The sequence below is a fragment of the Stylophora pistillata genome, chromosome 4 (genome assembly GCF_964205215.1).
Source record: "Stylophora pistillata chromosome 4, jaStyPist1.2, whole genome shotgun sequence".
Classification (NCBI taxonomy): Eukaryota; Metazoa; Cnidaria; class Anthozoa; order Scleractinia; family Pocilloporidae; genus Stylophora; species Stylophora pistillata.
Genome location: NC_142522.1, coordinates 19,358,079 through 19,378,041, shown reverse-complemented (window position 1 = coordinate 19,378,041; position 19,963 = coordinate 19,358,079). Strand labels below are relative to the sequence as shown.

The window sequence follows — 19,963 nt, the reverse complement described above, 5'->3', positions numbered from 1 at the left end:
TTCAGCTTTAAACGAAATTGGAACGAACGAGTAACAACTATTAACCCCTTTAGTGTTCGCTTGCCTCGACGCTGTCGGTTTTCCAATGAGAAGCTATTAAGCTGATATAGGGTCCGTTTAAAATTGTTAATCAAATATCGAAAGAAACTTGGCTAACGAGAACTTTTAAACTGCGTGACTAGTACATGGCCATAATTAGCATTGCGTTACGTCTCGTTCAAGTAAGCGGCAGACTGGTACCGAGCGAAAGAACGTCCTCATCGTCAAAGTTTACAAAAGAGTACAAAACACCGCGATAAAAAAGCCTGTCGGTGGAAGGATCTAGATGATATTACTTCAAATAAGCAAGAATTCAGCTTTCGATAAAATAACGAAACTCCATCAACATTGTCAGTAGTGAGTATGAACGTGTCGGCTCTTGATGTTAACGTAAATATCGCTGAGAATTACACAAGTTTAATAATGGTACTCTAAAACCTGCTGCTTGTCAGTTCAGCGCTTGATCGATGACAGTCGTACCTGTTATGCCATCATCTCTCGTTGTAAGATATTATGATCAGGACGCTAGCCGTTGCATTGCAACGGAAAACCACCTCGACGATCTTGAGACCACCAACGGCAAAAATTAAAGACTTTTACGAAAGTGTGTTTCGACATGGCAAACCACTGAGGTTGTTTTGTTGCTGTGGATCTGGGCCTATCAGACCTACTGATGATACAGTGGAGTATCCTTTAGAGGTAAGAAGAATGGATATAATATTTTAAGTGGCAAGTAACCGAAATTCAAAACAAAGTAAATTTGCAAAAGGTTCAATCCGCCATCTTGTCGGAGTCCACGAAATTTCAGTTGAATTGGCCTTTTAGCATGCGCATTGTACACGATCATTTTTCGCTGAAATTTTTAATAACTTTCCACGTTGGTCGTGAAAGAGGCGTCTGGAATGTCGAGTGATAGCGGCCTTGAGGAGAAAGTAGGAAAAATGAATATGGAGGAAAAGGATCCTAAGGGACAAGCAGGACCTAAAGGTAGAGACAAGAAAAAGAAAGCAGAGACTGGCGGATTTCCGTTAGAAGTAAGTCACGGAAGACTGCTCGTGTACGTGTCGATCACTCCCTAGATAGTTCGAATACATTCAGGGAAATTTCTTGTGTTGTATTTGCAAGTGTGACGTCTGTGGGTTTGTTGTACTAACCATCTGGTTCATCTAGAAATAATTAAATTGTTGGGTTTCTCTCAGAGCGAAGTTACCACGCGAGGTCAACGATTAAGGTTCGAGATAAATTTAGCTTCTGGGCACGGAAGACATCTAATTTGCATGTACACGTGAGCTCACTTGATAACTATCGATATTGTTTCCTTATTCCGACACTGCGCACTGTGTTAAATTAAACAGTCTTGAACTGCACTGAGATGTTGTTTGCTATAATTAAGATATAATTGGAAATGATCGATTACTGATATGCATTTGAACATAATTTTTGGTCAGATCTGCTAAACGGCTGATGCAATGTTTTGATTTTTTTGTACAAGTACAAAAGTACGTTTAGAAGTATTTTCGTTTAACTCCATTCTCCACTAAAACAAAGCATTCACTCTGAGGGTATAATGGAGCAACTTCAGAATACGTCTCCACATCATTTACATATGTCGGGAGGCTTTGAAGAATGATGCATAACACAATAGACACTATTCTTATTCAATGACATGGAAATGATGTGGCCGGGTATTCTGAAGTTTAGCCGGTATAATTCTTTTTGGCCAGTGTTTTCTTTATAATATCTGTATGCAAAATGAAGTATGGGGTTATACATAAATCTTGCTCAACTACCAACTGTTTTACACCGATTAACGTTTCTGTTCTAGAATAGTTAGTAGAGGGGGACAGGTTAGGAAACCCGGCAAACTTCAAAGGGGTAACTTGTTGTTATGGTTTTACTGTGATCACGTGGTTATGACAGTGCACACGCTTTCAAGATGGTGGCTGCCTTTCGAGAAGTGTGACTTTATCGAGGAGAAATTTTAAAGTATTTTATGCTTCAAACTTAGTTTAATCAAGAATTTCCAAGAGATATGTAGTTTGACTATTTATAAATCATCATGCCGGGTGATAACTATTCGGTTTTTGGTTGTGGAACCTCAAGAATGACGAAAGGTGTTGGTATCTGGAAACTGCTTGCACCGAAAGACGAGGGCCATCGTAGATGGAGAGATGCTTGGCATGTTCCTTTCGTGGCAAACCTACGAAGGTTTAAAAATTACAGTTTACTCTGTAATTGAAGCAACAAAGTTCCTACTGGGAGAGGGAATTGAGTTTGTTCTTACTGAAAGGTTTTGCCAAGATCCAATTGAAGAGTACTTTGGCAACCAGAGAAAACTTGGCAGAGGAAATGACAACCCTGATATCAAGACCTTTGGTTACAATGCCAACACAATTAGAATCCAAAGGGCAGTTGCAGTTCAGAGTGGCAATACCAGAGGAAGACAGGACAAGAAAAGAGCATGGGAGCAAGTGACACATGACCCATTACCCAGCAGAAAGATAAAAAGGAAAGAATGAACTCTACAGTATTCAATCAATAATTTATTTGAGGTATAAACATCAGGATTATATCACTGGATTGTTTTATTGTTGTCTATTGCAGCATAGTTAGTAGAGGGAACCCCCTCTACTAACTATGATTGCAGAAACAGTAACATAATAGAGTACTTCAAATTACACGACTGATCTCCATTGGTTCGCTATCATTCACCAATGCCAGATACAATCAATTTCAAAAAACTTTCAAGTTCAAAAGTATAGAACACAGAATCTTCTAGCACTGTCCAGTGTCTATTTAAAATGAAATAAGGGGAAAATTATGTCATTTCCTTGAATGACTTTTATTCTCAGTTGTCATGTTCTGTGTTCTTGAGCCTGAAAAAAAATTAGTTTGCAAATTGTGAAAACTAAACAAAAATACCAGCACTAGAAAGATCACCTGGAATCTAGTAATCCTGTAAAAATTCATTCTGTTATGTGTTGTTGCATCAGGGCAAGAAAAGTTCTTTTTCTTTCATAGGTTAAATTGAAGACTGTCTTATCTTAGGAATATTAATTCAGAAATATAGCATAGACAAGATTCCTAAGAGACATTACAAAACAGGTATAGTTTTGTTCAAGAATGAAATATTTAATACCAATTTAGAATTGAAATTGTGCTATGAATTACTTGTCATTGGCAATGTGAAAATGTAAGTATCATAAGTATTTGAAAATAACATTAAATAGTTTTCTTAAATGAAAAATCATTTCTAGTCTTTCTAATCTAAACAAGGGTGGGGAGTATTTTGTGTACTCTCAAGGACCTCTTGGTATGTCCTGTTCTTGGGTACTCCTCTTAATTTCCTTTCTGAGGCCTTTTGCCTTGTTCTGCTTTGTCTTTATCTCATGTTTTTCAATTATATCTTTAGCAAAAGAGAATGATCGAACCCTTACATATAAGCCTAAAATGCTATGGAGAACATCCTTTACAACCTTCTTATCTCCTTTCAGTTGAGAGTTGTATAATAATGAGTTACAACTAGATAGGATTTCCTCATCATGAAAACATTTATCCACTATTTCAGCTATGTTGATGCGTTGTTATCCAGCATTCGAAGTATTAACTCTAAAATAATGCTCTGTTCTCAAGAAAATTTCCTGAGCATCACCTGAAATAGTCCATAAACCTCCACGATCCAAAGATGCTGTCAAAGTTAGAGAGATTTTTTCAGTTTGGTTGACTGCTTTTCCTGCTTTTAAAAAGAACATGGCTTGCTGGCTCTCAGAAAGTTCACTTTTATTTGATTTTGCTATTTTGTTGTGCAGATTATGTAAAACATAGCCTCCTAGATATTGCTGACCAGCCAATTCTTTCTCAGGTAAAGATAACTCAACCTGATTTCTCTTTACAGTAGACAATAACTTTTCTCTACTGAATGACACCATTCTATCAGCAAGCTTAGTGCACAATAATGTTGCTGCATCTCTTGACAGCCCTGGAAAATACTTGACAGCATGTAAGGGAATTTGTGAGTAGTACTTGCTGTAAAACTTTTCATGATTCCCATTTTTCAGCAATCCATCGTAGACTTCTTTTAAAACTCCAAGTTCTTTTGAATCTTCTCTAGGCCTTACGAAAGTATATGCCTTTAACTCTTCTCTTATATTTTCTTGATAGACCATGGTCTTAGAGAGTTTTAACTTCACTTGTTCAGCCATAACCACCAGGTCATCTGTTGTTAGCGATTTGTCTGCAGCTCTGATTGTTTCTCTGACGGAAGATTCCACTGAGTTTTGGACAACTGGTTCCTCGATTAAATCCTTGTGTTTCATTGTCTTGTGTCTTTTTAGACCACGCTTGCTTTTGCACTTTTTAGCACAAAGTTCGCAAACAACTTAAATTTTTTCTACCTGAACAAAAACAACAACATCATGGTTAGAGTCAAGTCAGTGTGTTCACCCGAGTTCTGAGATATTGTGGTCATTCTATGAAACTTGCCACTATCTAACAATGGCAGATATTAGATCTGAGCCCGCGTAAAAGCAGTTTTGTTTAAAGGTGCACGGAATTGAGGCACTTGGGCCAAAGGCTTTGTAAATTCTCAAAGGTAACACTGTAAATTTAAAAACAACTCGCATTTTACGCTATTTTTTTACTTTTATCGAGAATCTGAAGCATTCAAAAGGCAACGATAGCAATAGTTAGACATTGTATTGCATTCGGATGCAACAACCGGAGCGATAAACCACACTGCAACATCTTGGCCGGAAAGTCATCATCAATCGAGCGTCTTTCCTTCGGAGCCTTCCTTTTGGTTTTCTGCTCGGAGAAACTGAATATTGTCGGAACTGAGTCTGACTTAAGACTTACTTTCTGGCCAGCATATGCCTTGGAAAAGTCTTCCTTTTCAAAATGTTCACTGCATAAAAGAAATTTTTACTTACGGGCGTGTTTTCCCATTTAATCTTGACTAGCCAAGTCGCCAGAAGTTTCTTGTTGCTCAGTGGCAGTGAATGCCACGAAAGATGCTTGCAATGTGGTTTATCGCTCGGATTGTTGCATCCAGATGCAATACAATGTCTAACCATTGCTATCTTTGCCTTTTGAATGCTTCAGATTCTCGATAAAAGTAAAAACATTGCGTAAAATGTGAGTTATCTTGAAATATACAGTGATACCTTTGAGAATTTACAAAGCCTTTGGCCCAAGTGCCTCGATTCCGTGCATCTTCAGACAAAACCGCTTTTACGCGGGCTCAGATCTAATATCTGCTATTAAATAATGAAATTTACTATTAAAAAAGGCATTGAATCTAGAAGGGAGAGTAAATACCTCATCTGCTACATGATATACTAAAGATATTCGATCACACTCGAAAGCAGCAAGACCCGAAGTTTAAGCATCTTGAATTGACTCAAACAAGTTCATAGGAACGATAGAATACATGTTCTATACTCGCATCATCTACACCTTCGATAAATTCCTGTTCTATGTCTTCGTCAAAGCATCAAGGATTGCTTCTAAATCTCCTCCAAATACAAAATTGTTATGAAATGTGTGCATGGTCAGGGTCACGTGATGGTATGGTTCAACATCAAAACCCAAACAATAGACCAATCCTTTGAAGTTTGCCAGGTTTCCTAACCTGTCCCCTCTACTAACTATGGTTCTAGTTCTTGGAAATTTTGATGTTCATAGAGGATTAAGAGTCATGTGTTCTTTGTTGAAAGTGAACTTTTTCCTGTGCCAAGATGAAATCCTTATGGGTTCTGTACTTGGGAACTGGCTATTTGTGATCTCCAACAAGGGGAATTGTCTCACTTTACAATTGTTCAATTAAGAAATTTTTATTCTAATGGTCAAGTGACTTTTGCACTGCTGTTTTTTTAATTTCATTCTGACAAAGAATGGCAATTCACTGCATTTTTTAAGGCCCGAGCAAATTTTCTTTGAAAACTCCAGGGCAAGTTATCACTTGAAAGTACATGTTAGTTGAAACAATAAGCATCTTAAAAAAAATGATTATAAGTTTTGAAAATTTTCTCTTCGGACTAAGATCTGTTATTTTTTCTTGAAAATAAGTATTTCACTTTCATTATGTTTTTTACAATATTTTACATATCCAGGTTGTAAAAATAAGACAGTAGCAAGAGCAATACATGATCTGCTCTAGATCTGTAAAATGTGTTGACCATTCCAAATGTTTTTGCCTCAATTTTCAGCATTGAAGCATGACATGGACTGGTATAAAACTGTTCAGTGTCACCTTTATATCATAGTCTGGTTACTCAAAATCTTTTTTGACAACCCTGAATATCTCTTTCTTTTTCCTGCATGACTCTTTCCATTTGCAATCACTGTCATGCTTGATCATGCCTAACATTGACTGCTACAGAAGTGTCTTGTATGCATTAGGCAAGAGGTCATCATTTTATGCTGTAACCACACCTATGTACCAAACAAACTTTATAATTGCCTTTTAGTTGGACCCACCTCCAGCCTTTCTAGCTGAAAGAATAAAGCTTTTTGAGAGACTAAAAGCAGAGTATGACGCTAAAATTGAAGGTACAGAATTGTTAATTTTGTTCTATAGTGTAGTGGAGACCATTTTTAGGGGGGTAGGGACAATCTTGTAGTGCATAATTGTTATTTAACCATTTTTCTCCTAACATCTCATTAGTGATTCTCCTTACTATCTGTCATACAATTCTCATGATGTTAGTTGTAAGAATTTGATATTGGATTGGTTAACAATCTCCTAATTGATATTTTTCTCTATTCTTATCACTTGTCTGCTTGATATTGTATTGGCATTGTAAAGAGAAAATCTGTCTTGATCAGTCATGGGAGTGAAAGGGTTTGAGAGGTATCTTGCTATCATTACAATCCTAGAAAAGAATCAGTGCTGTGCTACTTTTTCTTCAGTGATACTTTGGGTTTCTGTGTTAGCTTCTTTAACTGATGACATTACATTTCTTTGTTGACTGCTCTGTAGTTGTGTAAATGTGGTGGTTCATTATAAAAATTCACTTTTGTTGATAATTTTCCTAGCTCTCATTGCCCTTCTTACAAGGAGGTTTACTAAATTTCCATTTACAGCCAAGAGATTTTGATCACTCTTGGCCGTAACATTGGGTGTCACATACATATGTTAAAGTGTAAGAGCAATAAGGAGTTAGAGGTTCAATGATTTTTATAGTACAGTAATCACCAAGCTTTTCCCTTGTGATCTAAAGTTGTTGTTATGCTGAAAATTCTTTCTCCACTTCAGCCAAAGAGAAAATGCCAATTAAAGTGACTTTACGAGATGGTAAAGTTGTTGATGGACTGGCCTGGAAGACCACCCCCTACGATGTTGCAAGTTCCATTAGGTACGAGTTATAGATTTGTCAAAACCCACTCAATCATTCGATTGCCAAAAGATATGTGTATGGAAACTTATGTACCCAGCTAATACAAGAGTTGAAGTGTTAGTTACATGTGATACATGCAGACTGTGAAAGCCATTTTTTACTTGAAAATGTCAAGTCATCAGTTAGATTTAGTGCTGAGGAAATTATCACTGGACAACATTTACCTGGAGCTTTCCAAGGCCGCAATTTTACTCTTATCATTTCCTCTTTTATCTTGTAGCCAAGGACTTGCTGATAACACTGTTGTTTGCAAGGTCAGTTTGTTGTTCTTAAAGTATTGCCGTCATATCTTCTAAAATGTTGTACTTTTGAGTTTTGAAAAGGTTCACTTTGCTTTTCTTGGTGGTTTTCATACTTATATTGTGAGGTACATTGTATGCAGGGTTTTGCATGGGTCCTAGAAAAAATTGAAAGGTTGTGGAATTTTGTTTTAAATTACAGGTCCTGGAAAGTCTTGGAAATCTGCTTAACTCAAGCAATAAAGTTTTCAGAATTTAAATGATAAGAAATATATATGTAGACTGTAAGGAGAATTGATTTTGAAATCTTGGGAATGAAAAGGTTAAAGATGAAATTTGGAGACCTGAGAATTCAATATGAGTCCTAGAAAATTCCTCAAAATTTATATCTGAAAATGAGTATGAATGCTGTGTATGGAGTAATAAAGTCAAAAAGGGTATTTGTAATTACTTTTTAGGTCAATGGTGAAGTGTTTGATTTGGACAGAGTTCTTGAAGAAGATTGTACTCTGGAATTTTTAAAATTTGAAGATGATGAAGGTAACTGAGGACAATTGAGATTGGTAGTGTTTTTATCAGTAGTATTATTTTGAAATAACCACTCTCACTAAGGGTATTCAATATTTTACAAAGCTTCATCAAAGGGTACATAGGCATAATATTTCTCCAGAAGCTACCGATGTAGTGAAGTGACACATGAACAATAGCTTCCCTTGGCAAATACAGGATCTAATGAAAAATCTATGTGAACTTGTTGGCAAAGATTTTTGAGCTGAACGACTGTTACTTTACCGACAGATTGACTGATTAATGATAACAACTGATAAACAACACTTGAATTTTACTGCCAACAGTATCATGAAAAAACTCACCAATCAGTTTCCACCAACACATCCAACTGCCCAACAGATCTCTCTCCTTGACTGAAACATAGACTCCAACTCAGTTTGTTAAATGCTAGTCAACTGTCACTGGCAATAAATTATTTCAGGGAATGACCACTCAGGGAAAATTAGACTATGCAATTGGTCATTTTCATTGTGAAGTGTTGTAAATGAATCAACCCTTTACACCTAGGATCAATATGCATCTTCTCCAGACTGTTCTCTATATATTTCCAATGGCATGGACAATGAGAATTTGTAAGACAAACAAAGGATTTTTTCCTTAATTCTCATGAATTATTTTGTGTTTGATTCAGCATTGATACTGTGTGGAGAAATTAGATGTTGGTCACTCTTAAGGGCTAGCGGGTTAACAAACGCTCCGACGAGGGGCTAACGCTCGAAACATCAGCTTTTATAACCATAATGGTGGCCAATTTACCATTTCAACTTTGTTGATATATTAAAATTATAACAGTAATGATGGATTGTTCTTTGAATGATCTGTAATAGCCAGAGCAGTATTTTGGCATTCTAGTGCCCATATTATGGGTGAAGCAATGGAGAGACATTATGGCGGCCATCTGTGTTATGGTCCACCAATCGAGGAGGGATATTACTATGACATGTTCTTGGATAAAAGGTAAAGGACACACTTTGTACTCACTTGTGGTGTCACTGCTGTTATCTTGGTTATCTTTTCTCTCTCAAGGAGTTTCACCTTCAACAGTTTACTGTCAATACAATTTCAAGCAGAAAGGTGACAAGAAGTGAGAAAAATGTTAACATGAGGATATCATTGGATTTTACATCAAATCTTGAAAGCAAAAAGACATCAATGTCAGCATCAAAACTGTCTGCTAAACAATCTTCAATTTAGCTGAACTTTTTATATGAACATTTATTTTTGTGAACAGTGTAAATGGGGCCAAAAGCCTTATGGTGGAAGGAAATTTAATTATGTAATTTGATAAATCTTTTTATAAAGAAAGTCTGAGGCCCACTGTTCTTAAGACTCTAGTTTGGGTTAGAGTTCATGTAAATAACTGGTGCTGTTTTGAAGTTGTACAAAGTCCCTGAAACTTTTAGCAAGATGTCAAAGAAGTTGAGAGTAATTGTGGGATATTATTGTTTGTCATTTTATCTTTTACACTCTCTGCATTCTTTGTGCCAACTATAGGCAGGTTTCATCCAATGACTATCCTGCTCTGGATTCTTTGACAAAGTCCATTGTCAAGGAGAAACAACCATTTATAAGACTTGAAATGTCAAAGGAAGACCTCTTGGAGATGTTCAAGGTATTACTTTTTCATTATGTAACAGGGACTCACTGCAGCATAAACATTTTAATACAGTCCCCTTCCCTCTCTCTTCACTCCCCCCCCTGCACCCAATCCAATACTTTAAAATAGTTGTTTATTGTTATTTGTCTGCGCTTAGTAGGTTTGCAACATAATTGTGGATATATAAAGGCTTGCTGTACATTCTGTTCTAAACATTGTTGGTTCTTAACCAAAGAAATGTGTGTTGTACACCTTGTGCAATAAATCAAAAGCAGTAATTCAGAGGCAATATGGTTTACTCCCATTTTGTCACTTAGTGAGTTTTTGTCAAGCCAACCTTCCCCCCCCCCTGCCCCTCATCCCATAGGCTGCCTGTGGCAAAGGTTTGGAATTGAATATTTTCCTTCATATTAGAGCTTTAATGCTATATTGTACACTTTTGTTTTGAAATTGTTAATCATTCAGAGCTGCAAAAAAAAAAAAAAACAACTTAATAATAACAAAACGAAACAAAACAAACAGTTTTCACTTGATAATGTCTGACCAAAATTGGCACATAACTGACAAAATTTTTATTTTGATCTCGCAATATGTCTGGACACATTTTTGAACAGGTAAATTATGTCGAGAAATACTTGTAGTTTATTATCCAACTACACCTAGACAAGTACGAATAACGCCATAGACGAGTACACATATCAAGCGGTATTTGTACTCGTCTGTTGTAGTACCGGTTAAACTGGTTTTCTTGCATCGCGCAAGCGAAGAATTGGATTGTAGTTACGTAAAAAAAAAGTGGCAGACAATTTCAATCATATTTCCGACGACGAAGAGTCAGAATGGCTGGCAAATATAGATCCAAGTTCATTTGATGAATTGAACGAAGAAAAACAGCTTGACGACCAGAAAATTTCTTCATTTAATGAAGAAAATAGAAACAGCAACATAACAACGCGCCAATTCCATTCTGCTTCGCATACTTCTGTCACGCACTTCCGTAAATAAATATCCGCGAAATTCGCCCGCAGAAACAACAGTTTGGCATGTTGGATAATAAATAACTTATCAGACGTTTTTTTGTGTAGTGTCGCTGAGTATTTTTACTCGTTATCTGTATTTTGACTCGCCCTATCGCTGAGTATTTTTACGAGTTGTGTCGTATTTTGACAAGCCCTCAGCGATACTACAGCGATACTACACAACAAAACATCTAATAAGATATATGTATTTAACTATGTTTTGTTCAACCGAAGGGAATACTTGGTCTGATGTACATTCTAGGTCCTTTCAAGAGAAAAAAAAAAAAACATCTGCATCTATGTCATTTCTAAAAGCTTTGTTCTCTTTTGCAGTACAATGAATTCAAATGCAGGTTAATAAGAGAAAAAGTACAAACGCCCACCACCACTGTCTACAGGTAAGTCTGGAAACACAATAAGTTGTGAGACTGGGCAGTGAGAAGTATGATTTTACAAGAATAGAATATTTCATCAAGATATCGAAAATAATGTGTGATGTTTATGTTGTTTCAGGTGTGGGCCTCTTATTGACTTGTGCCGGGGTCCTCACGTAAGGCATACTGGAAAGATAAAAGCCATGACAGTTACGAAGGTATATGTAGGAGTATAGGTGCCCTTTTGTGTTAATGACACTGAATTTTTGTTGAAATAAAAAAAGCCAAGCTTGGAGAGCATTAGGCAGGGAGTGTAATCTTGTTTGTGTTTCCTTTGAGCCATTTGTTTGTCCTTACTTGTATGTTGTGCCTGTAAATTGTGGTGCACTTCTGCTAAAAATGTTGACCATTCACTCCTTTGTTTTCAGAACTCTGCTACATACTGGGAAGGAAACTGCGAAGCAGAATCTCTACAGCGGCTCTATGGAATCTCATTCCCAAATGAGAAACAGGTTAATTTAACAATTTATTGGGAATAGAAATCATTTCTTCTTGTACAAAAGGGGAGTTTATCCATGCTAACATCCTATATTGCTGGTTCCTGTACTTTTGTTTCCTGGAATCAGGAATTTCCAAGTATGGGTTTTTCATTAATCAGTGGAGATAAGATTTTTGTTTCAAATTACCTGGCAGTTAAGGTTCTTCAATATTGCAAAACTAAAGTGCAGACTATTGTATTTTGTTACATTTCTTCATTTGCTTAAACTTTACAGGGGAAATAGGTAGTTGTATGTTAGAAATATCAGCAAAAGGGATACGCTATTTAAAGAAAGTGTTGGACAGGCTCATGGTGTCCAGTTTTTGTTGACCTCATAGTTAGTTTGCCTTGGGTTAGAACTAATGCATGTACATGGTATACCCAAAAACATGAAACAGTTTTAAGCCAATAAAAACTTACTGTGTTCTACTCTGTCTTCTTTTAATATACCAGATGAAAGAGTGGAAAAAATTTCAGGAGGAAGCTGCTAAAAGAGATCACAGAAAATTAGGAAGGGTATGAGAGTGATTTTAACTTTTTGACCTCCCAAGATCTGGGCCTGGTTGTTGAAAGAGCAGTTACCACTAGTTCTCAAGCCATAAAAATGTTTTCATTCATATATTTAAATCAAATAGTTCTCGTAAAGTTAACTTGCTATATGCCAACAATAGTGATAAAAAGTAATATTTAAACAAAGGACTAACCAAGAATCTGAGCCCAGTTGTTTGAATGCAGTTTAGTGGAAACCTAAGGTTAAATTTTAATCCAGGTTTCCTTATTCCTTTGTTAAAAGCCTTATTAGATAAATTTGTCCATTCTTTTCAGAGTTTCCAATTATCAAATTATAGACAAAAATAATTATTTTGAATTTTCTTTAAAGTTCTCATAATTGAAATCCGATTTCACACTTACCTTGGAATATCTTAACCCAGCGTTGTACACATAAGTGGGCCCAGGATAATTACAAAATGTGTCTCTGTTGGTATGTTTATGCAGCTGTGACCCAAGATTTATTTGTGCTAATTGATAATTTCTTTTTAATTCAGGATCACGAATTGTTTTTCTTCCATGAGTTGAGTCCTGGCAGCTGTTTCTTTTTACCCAAAGGAGCCCAAATCTACAACACACTCATCAATTTTATAAAGGTACCATATCCTTTAAAATAATTATCTTTAAACTGAAGTATATTGTAATTTTATGGTTGTATGTTAAGACAATTCCATTATTTTTTTCATTTATCTTCCGAAAAAAGGGATGATGTACACTTGAGCCAAGTGTGGCCCATCTAGCCAAAGCTTATCCTGGTTTCCATAGCATGGAGCAACAGGGAGTATTACTGCTCCCCCCTGGATGGGATGTTAGTCCATTGGCTAGATTATTTTGTTGAGTTTTTGGGCTAGAAACTTTCACATTGTCTCTCTTCAATAAGGGAAACTGTGTAAAATGATGGGTGTAACTCACAACAGAATACACTAGATTTCTATTAGCAGGTAGTGGCAGCACTCCTAGTGGTTTGACTATTTGAAAACCAGGAAAAGCACCCACCTAGATGGGCCTTTTAGCCCATTTGCTGGTCTTTGTGTTGAGAAATTCTTATGATGCTTATCTTGTATTTTTTTTAACAATATATATATATTTTTTAAATCAGGAAGAGTACAACAAGCGAGGTTTCCAGGAAGTTATTTCACCAAACATTTACAGCACCAAGTTGTGGGAGACTTCAGGACACTGGCAGCATTATTCTGTAAGAATTCAAGGCCTTAATTCTATTCTGAACCTTATGGTACTCTAAATGCAAGCAGTGTTTTGATTATAAGTATTTCTCTGCTAGGAAAACATGTTCTCCTTTGAGGTGGAGAAGGAACGGTATGCTCTGAAGCCCATGAATTGTCCAGGACACTGGTAAGTATTCTTTAAGTGAAACACGAAAGTTCTGAGGTGTCTAGAGCTGTCAGGAAAACTTTTCTGCAGTAAAAGAAAAATTTTAGCCACTAGTTGAAAACAGCCTCATTTACAACAGAATGTTATTTTAGTTAAAAAAAGTATAAACTATTTCATTGATGGTATTTTGTCTCTCTGGTGGATCAAAAGTGAATAATATTTGCTTTATCAGTTCTGAACTAGCCAATCAGTGCATGTGAAAAGCATTTTTTGCTTGTGTGGTATATACTAACTTATTGCCAGTAGGTCCTCTTTCGATGTGCCCCTCGACTCTTGCTAACCGGAGCTATTGTTAATTGTACATTAGGGAAAAGGTGAAATCCTAATTTCACTGATTCACTGATCTGTTGGAAGAGTTACCGTCTCGCATGTTGAGTTCATATTTGGTTTCCTTCCAGTGTAATGTTTGACCATCGTCCTCGATCATGGCGCGAGCTCCCACTAAGAATGGCAGACTTTGGAGTTCTTCATCGTAATGAACTGTCTGGGACACTCACTGGACTGACCCGGGTCAGACGATTTCAACAAGATGATGCCCACATCTTCTGCAGACCAGATCAGGTACAAGTTTATTTTTTAACTCGACCCTTTCACTCGCAAGTTCCATCATAAATTCTCTGCACTGTTCGCCATAAAGGTCTTATAAGTTTTGGTTCTGAGAATTTGATACTAAATCAAGAAATATTCCAAAGTTGACATTTTTCTTTCTTTTCACTGCGTTTCTGCTTCAAACTGTACTTATATTGTGAGGGGAGGTGTCTTTTTGGTCAGTCGTGGTATTGAAAGGGTTACGTGCCAGAGAACGTTTTTTTCCTTATGTACTTAAATTTGGCATTTGTTTGTAACACTTGTTTGTCAGAGGCCGGAAATGTGTTAAGTGAAAAAAAAATTCGCGATGGAAGCAAAAGTTAAGGAAGTTTTTTTAAGCCAGCAAAAAGAAATATTTGTCAGAGATATTACTGAAGAAGAACGTTTTCATTTTGTATGTAGGGATTTTGAAACATGAGTTTAAGATTGAATGGATTATTCACTGGCTGTGTTTTATTTAAGATTGGTGATGAAATCAAAGGCTGCCTGGATTTTCTGAAATTCGTCTACAACAAGTTTGGTTTCTCATTCAAACTTTACTTGTCCACCAGACCTGAGAAGTACATGGGTAAACTGGAGCTTTGGGACAGTGCTGAGAAGGTGAGGTTACTGATTTTGTGAGCGAGCGATAAACCAAAATCAAGGTAATCATAATGGACATTCAGAAGATAAGAAAATACCCTGAAGAGCCAATGAGAACTCAATGTAAAAACAAGCGCGGGAAAAGGCAGGCGACCAAGTTCGTGATTGGTTTTAGTTTTGCGTCTGATTGGTTGAGAAAGTGGCACGAGTTTTCTGGACCAATGACATAACAAAGTAAAGTAAAACAGAGCAATCCCGGATTACTTCCGACACTCAATTGGCAATTGTTCTAATGCACTATTGACTGGGTCTGTCTTCATGAACAAAAAAGATGGTGAAGTTCTCGATGTTTTTCGTCTTGTCACAAGCGTGAGACGAGGAAAACCCTTGTTGATTCGAAGTGGAATCTGAGGGTTCGAGATTTGATTCTTATGAGGACTAATGAATTTTCTTTAAAGCTCCGCGCTCGCGACAAAGCGAAAAAAACGTCTCTTAGGGATCTATCTGTAACAAGGTTTAGAATAGATGAGGGATTCTGTGCCTATCGTGTACTGTTTTGGACCTTTGCTTGTCAAATTTGCCTAGGGAGAACCTAAGGAAGTGTAGGGCCTTTGTTTTTTAAAACTGATATGGTAGCTTCAACCCTTGAATTGGTCTCAAGAATATCTGATGTCGTCCTGCATCTTTCAAGCACTAAGAGTGACGAGTAACTTATTTCTCCTCACGAGAATAAAGGAAATGATCACCAACTAAAGAAGCTCTTGTTCGTTAAATAAATTCTTCTTGTTTGTACCAAGAGAAATTTATAGAAAACAGTATGGAGAATATACATTTTGATGTTAGGATTTGAAGGGTAAAATAGCAGTGACCCTGTCAGGATCAGGAGGTCTTAAGAGTGTTGTTATTGATTTATTTAGGAGCTGGAAAGATGTCTCAATGAGTTTGGAATGGAGTGGAAGTTGAACCCAGGAGATGGAGCGTTTTATGGACCCAAGGTACACCAATATTTCAGAAATGTACAGTGTCTGTGGGGGTGTTCAATTTTTAGCGAGTGAATTTCATGAAAAGTGGGGAGAAATTTTGGTCGGTCGATTCCTCTAAACATCCAAGCATTTCTTCGGATAGTAGTATTGATCCGCTGAGTATCATATGACCACCGCGGGCTCAAAAAGCTTGTCCACAGCGGCCCCCAGTTTTCCAAGGATAGCTAACCAAGTTGACGTGCACTATCCATAGTTAAATGTTAAACTGCAAAGTGACTACTTACTGAGCAAATAACTCTTTTAGTAGCTTTATTTTTATTCTTGTGAAACATAACAAGTTTGCGATCAGGTTAGATGAATTTTAAGGTGCTTAGCGTTTCCACTGTTCCTACTGAAGGTGCGCTTTAGTTGCAAGTGTAATCCATTTTTTCTTTGCTAGATTGATATTCAAATTCAGGACGCGCTCCGCCGGTATCATCAGTGTGCAACTATCCAGCTTGACTTCCAGCTTCCAGAAAGATTCAATCTAACTTATGTCAGGTAAGAGAAGGTCGGTTTTTAGTCGTCAATGACTTTTTTTTTTCTCTTGTAAAAAAATCTATAATTTAGCGAATCGATATATATTACCATTTCTTGGATAAATCACCATCTTTTGGATAGTATATTTCTGTTGGATTTGGTCGTCCAACCTTTGAGTGACATGGAGTTAAGGCCGAAAAATAGCTCACAACTCGTGATTTTGTAACCTCCCCTCCTCCCCTCCTCCCCTCCTCCCCTCCTCCCCTCCTCCCCTCCTCCCCTCCTCCCCTCCTCCCCTCCTCCCCTCCTCCCCTCCTCCCCTCCTCCCCTCCTCCCCTCCTCCCTCAGATGTCCCTCGGCGTCTGTCTGTCTGTCGCTACTGATATGTAATGCTCCACAGAGTAAATAGTATGGTCGTATGAATATCTTCTGCTATGGATAAGGTGGGGTGTTGCACATTTAAGTGTAAATCATGATTCTATTTTGTTTCAATTCATGATGTAGTGGCGAAGGCGATGAGAAGAAAAGGCCTGTCATCATTCACCGCGCCATTCTGGGCTCCGTAGAGAGAATGATTGCTGTGTTGACTGAGAATTTTGGTGGAAAATGGTAAATGACGAGTATTACTTAATTTATTGATAACAATAAACGAGAAACAGTAGATGAATGGAGCGCTTTTCTATTGAGTCTCGCAAACCAGAACCAAGGTAATCGCAACAGTCAATCAGAAGATAGGAAATACTTTTCTGAGCCAATGAGAGCTTAACGCATAGCGCGGGAAAACACGGGCGACCAAGTCGCGATTGGTTTTAGTTTTCCATCTTATTGGGTTAAGAAAGTGGCGCGGGTTTTCCAAACGAATCACATAACGAAGTAACGCAAATACAAAGTAATCCCGCATTACTTTCGACATTCAATTGAAAATTGCATCAGTGATTGATTTTATGATTTGTATCAGTGAAAAGCAAATTTTCTGGGCATTACATTTTGATTGTAGAATAAACTGTTATTTTGTTGTTGTTGTTGTTGTTGTTGTTGTTGCAGGCCATTCTGGCTTTCTCCAACTCAAGCCATTGTTATCCCTGTTTCTCCTAAGTACGAAGACTATGCAATCAAGGTCTGTGAATATATTTAAATGTTATTCCATGCCTACTTGTGGCGCCATTCCTCGTTAGAGCATGTCTAGTAGTGTGTATGACCACACTTCACAATGGTCGCTAATCGATGTATATGTGTGGAGACGAAACTCCGCCATCAATGCTGACTATTTCATCACGATAAATGTTCACGACCTTATATCTTTACTGGGTGACTGCTACCCAAGCGCTCAGAGTCTCGTGCCGATAGTTCTCATCGGGTTTGCTAGCGGCCGTAATTTACTTCTTAGAAAGGAAGTATTATATCTGGACGTGGATCCAAGCTTCCCAGTAGGAAAGATTTAAGTAACTTGCGGGGATCTTCCCATTCCTTGCATTTTACAAGGACTTAATGAAAACTCTTCCACAGTGTCGACAAGTTTTATGTGCGTGTAAGGGTCCGCCGCCATTGAGCAAGCTCTCATGTTTGGGTTTCCCCTTACGGTTTCACCGCCTGTTACAACATCGGTAACTGCCATTTATAGAGAAAAGTCATTGAAAACCCTGCTGATTACGTTGGACACTTGATCTCAAATTTCTCTTACAGTCAAAAGTGAGAATTTAAAATCAGAAATTGTGTTATATTGGTGTCGTATTTTGTTTTGCAGGTGAAGAAGACCGTTTTCAGTGCAGGGTATCAGGCCGATGTTGACCTTGACCATGGCACTACACTGAACAAGAAGATCAGGAACGCACAGCTTGCCCAGTACAACTTCATATTTGGTAATGCGAAATTCTTAAGAATAACATTGATTTCTATTCTTAAGGATTTGACGAACGGCTAAATGTCTGAACAGTCTCTCACGGAGCTACACTTCAGCTTCAGCATGACTTTTGTGAACAGAGTTGAGTTTCAAGGAGAAACGTAACTATTTTGTCGTCTGGGTTCTCGCTCTTAAACCACGCCTAATTTGGCGATGTCACTTTGTTGGTTGGAAAATGTACAGAATTATAAAAAGGACGCGTTGAGCTATTATTTCCTAGTCGTTGCTCTTGCTGTTGCGGTTTGCTTAAGGTCCCTTATATCCGACAGATGTAAGTCCTTCAGCGTTAAAAACTCTTCCTTTGTGTTCTCTTTCAGTTGTGGGTGAAAAGGAAGAAAATTCGAACACGGTCAATGTCCGTACCCGCGACAATAAAGTTCACGGAGAGAAGACGGTCGACGAAGTGCTTGAAAAGTTTGCTTATCTCTCCAAGGAACGAATCAAGGAGAGCGAGGAGGAATTTTAAAATGAAAAGTGCGAATAATTTGGAACATAAGCTCTTTGTACGATGCGTGTTTCTCTCTTAAATTGCAATAACCAGCAACTAAACAAAGGATAGTAGAAGGGAAGCTAAGAGGCATAGGGCTGGAAATCAGTTGTGGAAAGCGGTTCGATGAAACGTGAAAACAGAAAGTGTATGGTCTTGTATCTAACTCTTTACACCCTAAAATCAGTATGCATTTTCTCTATACTGTTCTCTGTACATTTCCTGAGGTACTGACAAGGAGAATTTGTTTAACAAACAAGAGTCGTCGGTGATCATTTCCTTTACTCTCGAGACCTTGGTGTTTGATCCAAGAGTGTTATTGTAAGGAGAGAATAGATGCCAGTCACTCGTAGGGTTTAATGGGTTGATGCAAGACCATCTTCATTCAACAGATTTCGAAAAAAAATAAATATTTCATGACGATTCGTAGTATCATTGCTAAATGATAATGACAGCCAACCAATGCTATCTAAATTTCCGCTCCACCCTTCCAGTTCCATTCAAACTAACCATAAACACACGGCTAACTTGTGTTTTTATTCTTGTTCCCGTTTTGTGGTAAGCTCTTAATACCACCATTTCAATTTGGTTTACCGTAGTGCCACGTAACCTACTAGCTTGTCGTGCATTGAGAATTCTGTAATATCTTTCACAAAATAAAATATTTGTAATTCGTTAAAAGTAAACCTCGGATGAGATGTGGCATCAAGTTTACAGAAGTAGTTAGTATTTTAGACGTGCTGTGAAAGGACGGGGATGTCTGTGTGAATTACACGTGGGCAATGATAACATGGCTATAATTAAAATATTGTAACATGTTACTTTTGATGTGTTTCAGAGTGGTTGGATTACACTTAGTTGTTACTCTTCTCGTCTGGCGGATGTTTTGTTTTTCTTCTTTCTACAACACTTTTGCTCTAAGTTTCGTGCTTCTAAAAGTCTTGGTTAGATCCCAGGTTGCCATTGCAACGCCCATTTGAAACACGAGGACAATTTTTTCCTATTTGGGAAGTGTTAAAAATAATTCTGCATGACGTGTTTCCGGTTTCAGTCAGAAAAAACTGAGAGAACAAGATTACAGACAGTGATGAATTCATAGACAGTGATTGAGACGGACTTGAGAATATATTTATGCGATTTGGGTTAAAAATGGGAAGAAAGGGAAGAAAAGCTAAGGGCTTAAGATAAGA

General features: G+C 37.5%; 2 protein-coding genes across 3 annotated transcripts; one reads left to right on the top strand and one right to left on the bottom strand.

Moving 5' to 3' along the window:
- Positions 1-244: 244 nt before the first annotated feature.
- Positions 245-19,599, top strand: LOC111332758 (threonine--tRNA ligase 1, cytoplasmic). Of its 2 annotated transcripts, none has more exons than XM_022938190.2 (22): positions 245-738; positions 6,507-6,588; positions 7,295-7,394; positions 7,657-7,690; positions 8,134-8,215; positions 9,073-9,202; positions 9,740-9,857; positions 11,195-11,259; positions 11,375-11,453; positions 11,664-11,747; positions 12,227-12,289; positions 12,820-12,918; positions 13,422-13,517; positions 13,605-13,675; positions 14,113-14,275; positions 14,765-14,902; positions 15,802-15,879; positions 16,307-16,407; positions 16,891-16,995; positions 17,431-17,503; positions 18,131-18,245; positions 18,604-19,599. In XM_022938190.2, the coding sequence occupies exons 1-22, from the start codon at positions 553-555 to the stop codon at positions 18,750-18,752; spliced, it is 2,211 nt and encodes a 736-aa protein (XP_022793925.2). In that variant the 5' UTR covers positions 245-552; the 3' UTR covers positions 18,753-19,599. The 2 variants fall into 2 exon arrangements, with proteins under 2 accessions (XP_022793925.2, XP_022793926.2); XM_022938191.2 differs by lacking the exon at positions 245-738 and adding an exon at positions 881-1,073.
- LOC111332761 (uncharacterized) lies at positions 2,621-9,744 on the bottom strand. The gene is made up of 3 exons (XM_088758126.1): positions 9,227-9,744; positions 8,548-8,598; positions 2,621-4,433 (listed from the first exon to the last, which is right to left on the bottom strand). The coding sequence occupies exon 3, from the start codon at positions 4,353-4,355 to the stop codon at positions 3,624-3,626; it is 732 nt and encodes a 243-aa protein (XP_088614252.1). The 5' UTR covers positions 4,356-4,433; positions 8,548-8,598; positions 9,227-9,744; the 3' UTR covers positions 2,621-3,623.
- Positions 19,600-19,963: the final 364 nt, after the last annotated feature.